Genomic DNA, 8,223 nt, shown 5'->3' on the forward strand with positions numbered 1-8,223 from the left:
TAATTCATCTTAAATGAAATTACACACAAAAAATCATCAAAACACACATAAAATATACCCAAAATCTATAAACACAATTTTCACAATCTTTTTTAATCTCTCATAATTTTCATTCGATCTTCTTTTTTTTACACTAGCCGAGATATACACTTGTTTTTAATAACATTTCACTTAAAAATTCATCAAAAACTTACGTAAAAAATAGCCGAAAGCCCTAAATACAGTTTTTGAAATCGTTTTAAATCTCTCAAATTTTCATCAGATCGTATATTTTAAACACTGCCCATGATATACACGACATTTTAATGTTATTTTACAAAACAAAATCATCTCAAACGAACAAAAATTACCTGTTTTAGGAGTTTCAAAATTTTCAATGGAGGTTGAAAAGGAGGAGAGAGTACGAGGAAGAAGAAGGACATGTGGACCAACTGAGTTCTCACTGGTTAAGGTTGTCTTGTGGACCATGTAGGTAATTGAATTATAGTTGGTTTATTTAATTGAAAAAATAAATGGAGAAAGACTACTTTGAGGAGTGCAAGAATAAAATGGTAGGGAGAATAGAAAGAGGACAGTGAGAATTCATTTAGAAAGGTACCAGGTATATGGAATTAATTTCCAAGAAATAGCCACAATTTTATAATATGGGTAAAGGATGACCATGACAATAGCAACTAGATATCATGGTTTAGTAGTGGTTATACATATAACCACATAAAGAACATGGCTAAAAAGTTTCCAAAAAAAAAGAATATAGCTAAATCTAGTTTGTTTGGTCACAGATATTTTTCCTGGCTAAGTAGTGGCTAACTTAGCCTGGGTTTAGCCACTGGTTTTTTAATGTTTTGTGGTTGTATCTTGTTGGTGGCTAATTTGTAGATATTTTATTTTAGCTTTAAAAACCCGTGTCTAGTCCATGAATATATCGAAGATTTTTACAAGTGATTCTTCAATCATCCACTAAAATTAGTCATTCATTGAAGTTATACAAAATGCAAACGTTATTTATTACACATGACTATTTATACTATTTGCTTCACGTATAGTGTAGTACATCGTTTATTCTAAGAGCTATGACGATCAAAATCCAAATTATAAATTAACTAAAGCTATATAATATTATAATATATTTCATTTCAACATTATTTGAGAAATTATACCTAAATCCAAAATATAGAGGAAATATAAAATTCATGGTTGATAATATAATATAATAGTTTACTTTTATAGTATAGTCAAATATATTAATTTTTCATTTTATAAATTTTTTTTTTGTCATCAACTTATACAAACTTATACAAACTCATACAGACTTTGTGAACCAAACCGGGAGATATTGATCCATGTGAACGATGAAAGACGATTGCTTCCTTACACTGCGTGTTAGACTATCCGCCTTTGAATTTTGCGTTCTTGGTAGATGGACGATCTCTGATTGGAAGAAAATTTCTTTCAGTGTTTTAATATCTTTCAAATAACTTGCAAAAGCTGGTCATTCTTCTGGTTCCGAAACCATCTTGACCAATTGAGAACAATCCGTTGCAAACGTAACCTGAAATTGACGTAAGTTCTTCATACATTCCATTGCCCTGAGTAGTGTTTCAATCTCCGCATGGAGAGGAGAAAGACTAGCCCGAACATTCCTCGCCTCCATCAGCCCATCGAACCCTTCTAAAGTACTGAACAACCCTGTTAGGAGAAAATATTATTCTCTTTCCAGGAATCATCTGTGAAATACCATCTACCTGAAATTGACGGTAAAGACGTAACCTCTACGTGTGATAATGCCCTCTGTTCATTCACTATTTGTGCTTCGGACTAGAGTGTTGAGTTTAATTGATTGGTTTTTTTAAAGTTTTTATAAGATATTTTCTTCCAAAAAAATTAATTGGTTTTTTTAAAGTTTTGTTCTGGTTATATTCTTCATTTCTGTCTCCATATGGGTATTGATCAATTCTTCTTATACTATCATGTGTTTGACAATTTCAGAAATACATAAAGTCTTTCAAAAATTGAAGTTTGACAGAAAGCAAAAATCAAATGAAATAAATAAATAAGAATTATAATTTACTAGTGAAATAAAATTATACAAGATTTTGTGAATTACTTGGAAAGAACAGTCTTCTCGTTTGGAACAAGTGACCACGACGTTGCAAAATCTAAAATATTTATTTTCTTGTGACCAGCAAGAAAATATATATTAAGTTTGTAGTCAATATTCAAAAGTAAGACTGATTGAATATATTAACATAAATAAAGGATCTATAAATAGCTACATGTTGAAGATAATGATCTAAAACTATTTCATTCAGCTATTTGTTGAAACAAAAAATGTCTGAAAACGTAGGGAAAGATGAGAGGAAAGTCACTGAAGGGCAATGGACTACCGGTTTATACGATTGTTTCTCAGAAGATATCTCTACATGTAATAATATCATTTAACTTTATAACTGTTCTATTTCTTACAAGTTTACAGAGATTTTTTTAAAAAAGAGAAGATTCGTTTTACTCACACCTATTTCTTTGCTCTTGCTTGTGTATGAAGGTTACTTCACATGGTTTTGTCCTTGCGTTGCGTTTGGGAGGATCGCTGAGATTCTTGACAAAGGAGAAACAAGTAGGTCTCCTTTCACTATAATCTCACATCGCTAATTAGATGAAATATAATACGGAATTTTTAATGACGTAAACCACATATAAAAACAAATTTCAATTAAGCCAGGTCTCAAAAAAAAAAAATCAATTGGTTATTATTTGGAAAAAAATATCGGAAATGTCAAATTTGTTGATCTATAAATTTATGGACATAACAAAACGAAGAATAAAAAGAAAAATAAATAAATAAATGGAAATACATAACTGTATTTTAAACTTTGAAAAACGCTATTCATCAGTACCATTTAACTATGGTTGTAACTAGTAAAATAAGAAGAAATTGGTAGAATTAAAAAATAGAATGATATGAATGTAGTACATAAAAAATGGAATAGAATTCATTTCATTTTTTCATAACCAAAATTATTATAAAATAGTTTTCTTTGTATTTTATCTATTATTTGTGGAACTAATGGAACGAATACTTCATTTCAATTGTCAAACGGTGAAAAAATGAAATTAATGAAATATGTCATTTCACATTATTATTCTATTCGAAAAAAATCAACAATCCAACTGCAGCTTATATACACATGTGCAGTTTATTATTTTATTCGATAAATGTACCAAGTTTTTTTTTGAAAGTTGATTATATAAACGGGTTATGATTTTTTTTAAAAAAAAGGTCAAGGACTTGCTGGATTAATGTTGGTGGCAATGTCTAAAGTTGGATGTGGATGGTACTATGCTTCGAAATACAGAGCCAAGTTGAGGAACCAATACTCGTTGCCCGAGGAGCCTTGCTCGGATGGCGCAATCCACTTCTTTTGCTGCTCATGTGCTCTTTCTCAAGAACACCGCGAACTCAAATATCGGGGTCTTGATCCCTCTCTAGGTAACCAATCTCTTTTCTCTTCTCTTTTTAGCAATGATGCCATTTCTGAATTTAAACGTGTTTGTCGCCGCTACGATTATTTCACTATAAAGAAATTGATTAGGGAAGGTTTCTAAGAACATATATATGTATACGCCACTTACAAAGCCACCATCCAAGACCGTCCCAAACCAATTAGAGTACCATTCTTCAGTATTAAATATTTTGTTTTGGAAACCCTACACACAATACACTTATATGTAGAGAAATATTGAACTCAACGACTAAGATATTATCTTGGATTATTAAAGAAAAATTAAGAGTACAACTTTAACCACATAGAATTTTATATCAGGAAACCAGCTGGCATGTCTTGTAAGCTAATTCTACGTCTCGGGCTCATGATGTCATGAGTGATTCATTGATTCAGATTTATATATTAAACAAACTTGAAAATAGATCAATGTATGTATTAGTATATATATTTTCAAGATCATTTCAGGATTCTGTTATATAATGTCTGTTAATATTCAGAATCGACTATTAAAATTTTGTGTTCAATGAATAACACTCTGTACTAAAAAAGGTTTGAACTCTAGACACAAAAAAAAAAAAAAATACCCGTATGTTTATCCATAAGATATGTAACATCATTTATAAAGTGTCAAATTATTAACACAAGTTAGAATCACTTGAAAAAAATTAATACAATTTATAATTTTATATTAGACAAAATAATTCATGGTAGTATGAATTTAATTTACAAAAATTAAAATAAAACGGAAATATATAAGTTTACCAGTAATAATACAAAGAAATTTTTTATGAATATGGAAAAGGGTGGCAAGGAAACATGGACCAAAGGACACCGCCGTCTGTAGCGTCAAGCATGGAACGTTGAAGAAGAATAATGTAACGTCGACAAATAGTGATATATATAATTGGATGCTTGAAACATAATATTTTTATGGTAATTTTGTTTGTAAAATGTTCTATATATGTTAATACCCTCTAACAACAAAAGTTTGTAATCTTGTTTTTTTTTTGAAAAAAAGTTTTGTAATCTTGTTTGTAATTTGATTTTCGATGTGGGCGTAAAACAAATAGATCCTAAATATGAACCCATATAATTGATTTAGAGAAACAACTATACACACATCCAAAAACAATTATACAATACCCTCTATATATATTGGGTTTTTTAAAAAAGTTATGTAAAATGTTTGTAATTTTGTTTGTAAAATATTCATTCCAAAGAAAACAAAAAAAAAACAAATAGGTCCTAAATATTTTTTCTTATTTACAACAATACCATTATCATCAATTTTTGAACCACCATGAACCATCATTTTTAGCTCTTAAAGCACAAGAATACAATTTCTATTCATTTTTTTCTCATTATAAACCAACAAATCTTCATTTCCTTTCCAATTTTGTCTAAAAACCTCTTATAAATTTCATTTTCATAAGCACAAACTTTATATTTTCGAATTGATTCATTTCTGAATCGTCAAAGATACTTCTTTTTGCTCATATTTGGAGTTTGGATAGTGGACATTTTTGAAACAAGCTTTACACCAGAAAAAAATAACAATTTACATGGTTTTTGTTATTTTTAGATTTGTACCGTGTTAGTAAATTGTTTTGTATGTGTACGCCAATTTTCTTTAGACTTACGATGCAGTCTACTTGTCAACGCACATGTTTAGTTTTGCAACTGGCCAAACAAATTATTTTGTAACACAGATTTCTCCAGAAGTCTACGTCTTTACCTTTGACAAAAAAAACAAAAAATATAGGTAGACTTACTAAGACATCTACGTAAAAAATGTTAGTTTTGCATTTGACCGAACTTTTGACTTTTCATAGTAGACTTCCAATGAATTCTACGTAGACTGCCCGAAAAGTCTATAAAAGGTCAGTTTTGCATTTGACCAAAACTGACTTTTTGTAAAGTTCATCGGAAGTCTATAGTGCAGGTGAAGTCTATGAAATTTCAGTTTTACATTTGACCAAAATTTTGACTTCGTTAAATAGTTTAGTTTTGTTTGACTAAAAAAATTAAAAATTAATCAAAATGTGTAGACTCCTTTCTATTACGTGTAGAATTCCGAAGGACAAAAACATAAAATACATTTCTGTTTTTTTTTGTTTGGTCATTAGGGTTATTAAAGTATTTTTACAATATCTTTAGGTTGGTTTTGAATTTGATTGAATATGTAGTACACTTTTAGGTTTAAAATGAATATTTAGGTTGTTTTAGAAAATGCCCCTAAATTCAATGATAAATAGTTATGTTATAAATAAAATTATAGTATTATTTGAATTTTGAATATTATAATACGTCTATCTATTATTACAAACATATTTAAAAAAATTAATAAATATAATAAAATTGAAGTAGTTTTAATAAATTTAATTTGTTTTCACATTTTGTAGTAACTAGTTGAACTATTAATATTTATTCTTTTTATAAGAAATTAGTTGTATATAAAAATTGACATAATGTATTAAATCATTCCAAAAATATACACAATCATAAAAAAAATAGTTTTGTAATTTTCATTCCATAGATTTAAAAATTCATGCAACTTATTATGTTTCCACAATTCTATGATTAAGTGATTTTTACCAATCAGACCTTACGTTGACTAGTAAGCCATTTTATGATCGCTTATGCTTTCTGTTAAAACCATTTTTTGGATGCTTGCAAAGAGACTATGTTATTTTGTTTAAATTTTTCTCCGTCTCAGTTTATCTCTATATTTTTATTTTGGGGTGATTGGATATTTGTTGGTTATTGTCAGTGATATTAAGAGAGACTTAACATTTTGTCTCGATCTATTTCGCGATTTTAAAGATTTTTATGGGTCTAAACCTTAACCAAATCTGAAACAAAAGTAATTTGGTTTTGTTATAGATTTCTTAGAAAAATAGAGATCCGGTACAAAAGTATTGGTTCCTAAATTTTCTAAAACACCCTAACTCGGATAATCCGAAATCCAGATAACCTATGTAGACTCAAAAGCCATGACTAATCCACTCAATGCTTGAAATGTTTCCAAGATGTTTTTGAGTCATCCCCATTCCATCCTATTACTAAAATATCCCAATATGTGAGGCAAATACAAAGATAGACATGTGGTTCTAAAGTATGAAAAAATGAGAACATCGACAACTATTGTAACATCCCGAGTTGTGATATGTGAAAAGGTTTAAAAGAATTGATTTGGCTACCTATGTCACCAAAGTTGACTTACCTTTTCCGGAACACATCCTGAAAAAACTCCAGAGTTAAGCGTACTTGAGCTGGAGTAGTGGAAGGATGGGTGACCTATCGGGAAGTGATTCGCGATAGCGTGCGAGTGAGGCCAAAGCATGGGAAAAGGTCGGGTGGTGATTGCAGGGTCAGTAAACAATGATTTCGAGCCTTGGAAAATTAACGGACCGACCGTCAGATGGGATGGGGCCCACGGGCCGAGAGAGCGGGCGTGGGTGGCCCATTAGCCGTGGGCGGTCGCGGCGTTATAAGTGGTATCAGAGCCAGGTTAGCCATCTCAGTTATGACCTGAGAGGCGTCTTAAGACCTGTCGTGGGCCGCAACTAGGACGTTGTGTTCTTTGAGAGGGGGTGAATTGTAACATCCCGAGTTGTGATATGTGAAAAGGCTTAAGAGAATTGATTTGGCTACCTATGTCACCAAAGTTGACTTACCTTTTCCGTCACACATCCGTTTAGAACTCCAGAGTTAAGCGTGCTTGAGCTGGAGTAGTGGAAGGATGGGTGACCTATCGGGAAGTGATTCACGATACCGTGTGAGTGAGGCCAAAGCACGGGGAAAGGTCGGGTGGTGATTGCAGGGTCAGTAAACAATGATTTCGAGCCTTGGAAAATTAACGGACCGACCGTCAGATGGGATGGGGCCCACGGGCCGAGAGAGCGGGCTTGGGTGGCCCATTAGCTGTGGGCGGTCGGGGCGTTATAAGTGGTATCAGAGCCAGGTTAGCCATCTCGGTTCTGACCCGAGAGGCGTCTTGAGACCTGTCGTGGGGCGCAACGAGGATGTTGCGTTCTTTGAGAGGGGGTGAATTGTAACATTCCGAGTTGTGATATATGGAAAGGCTTAAGAGGATTGATTTGGCTACCTATGTCACCAAATTTGACTTGCCTTTTCCGTCACACATCCGTTTAGAACTCCAGAGTTAAGCGTGCTTGAGCTGGAGTAGTGGAAGGATGGGTGACCTATCGGGAAGTGATTCACGATACCGTGTGAGTGAGGCCAAAGCACGGGGAAAGGTCAGGTGGTGATTGCAGGGTCAGTAAACAATGATTTCGAGCCTTGGAAAATTAACGGACCGACCGTCAGATGGGATGGGGCCCACGGGCCGAGAGAGCGGGCTTGGGTGGCCCATTAGCTGTGGGCGGTCGGGGCGTTATAAGTGAAAAATTTGGACCATTTCTCGATTTGTGCGTGTCATCCTTGCGCAGGGGCCATGCTAATCTTCTCTGTATCGTTCCAATTTTATCGGATGTCCCCAAAGGGACACCCACACCCGCTCTCTCGGCCTGTGGGCCCCATCCCATCTGACGGTCGGTCCGTTAATTTTCCAAGGCTCGAAATCATTGTTTACTGACCCTGCAATCACCACCCGACCTTTTCCCATGCTTTGGCCTCACTCGCACGCTATCGCGAATCACTTCCCGATAGGTCACCCATCCTTCCACTACTCCAGCTCAAGTACGCTTAACTCTGG

General features: G+C 33.3%; 1 protein-coding gene and 1 non-coding gene across 3 annotated transcripts; one reads left to right on the forward strand and one right to left on the reverse strand.

The window, feature by feature from the left end:
* The first annotated feature begins 1,862 nt into the window (after nucleotides 1-1,862).
* Nucleotides 1,863-4,718, forward strand: LOC106374751 (protein PLANT CADMIUM RESISTANCE 9-like). 2 transcript variants are annotated; one of them, XM_013814709.3, is made up of 4 exons: nucleotides 1,863-2,425; nucleotides 2,546-2,617; nucleotides 3,281-3,490; nucleotides 4,309-4,718. In XM_013814709.3, the coding sequence occupies exons 1-4, from the start codon at nucleotides 2,332-2,334 to the stop codon at nucleotides 4,368-4,370; spliced, it is 438 nt and encodes a 145-aa protein (XP_013670163.1). In that variant the 5' UTR covers nucleotides 1,863-2,331; the 3' UTR covers nucleotides 4,371-4,718. The 2 variants fall into 2 exon arrangements, with proteins under 2 accessions (XP_013670163.1, XP_022549993.1); XM_022694272.2 differs by lacking the exon at nucleotides 4,309-4,718 and having other exon boundaries at nucleotides 3,281-4,269.
* A 3,193-nt stretch (nucleotides 4,719-7,911) lies between these two features.
* LOC125581212 lies at nucleotides 7,912-8,014 on the reverse strand. The gene has a single exon (XR_007318916.1). It is a non-coding gene; the product is annotated as a U6 spliceosomal RNA (small nuclear RNA).
* Between the last annotated feature and the right edge of the window lie 209 nt (nucleotides 8,015-8,223).

This window comes from Brassica napus, chromosome C1 (genome assembly GCF_020379485.1).
Source record: "Brassica napus cultivar Da-Ae chromosome C1, Da-Ae, whole genome shotgun sequence".
Classification (NCBI taxonomy): domain Eukaryota; kingdom Viridiplantae; phylum Streptophyta; class Magnoliopsida; order Brassicales; family Brassicaceae; genus Brassica; species Brassica napus.

What these genes read in the sequence shown, in the direction of transcription:
- LOC106374751 (XM_022694272.2), top strand. Translation starts at nt 2,332, where the DNA reads ATGTCTGAAAACGTAGGGAAAGATGAGAGGAAAGTCACTGAAGGGCAA. An exon ending in CTCAGAAGATATCTCTACAT is followed by an intron (nt 2,426 to 2,545) that starts GTAATAATATCA and finishes TTGTGTATGAAG; the next exon opens with GTTACTTCACATGGTTTTGT. An exon ending in TCTTGACAAAGGAGAAACAA is followed by an intron (nt 2,618 to 3,280) that starts GTAGGTCTCCTT and finishes TTTAAAAAAAAG; the next exon opens with GTCAAGGACTTGCTGGATTA.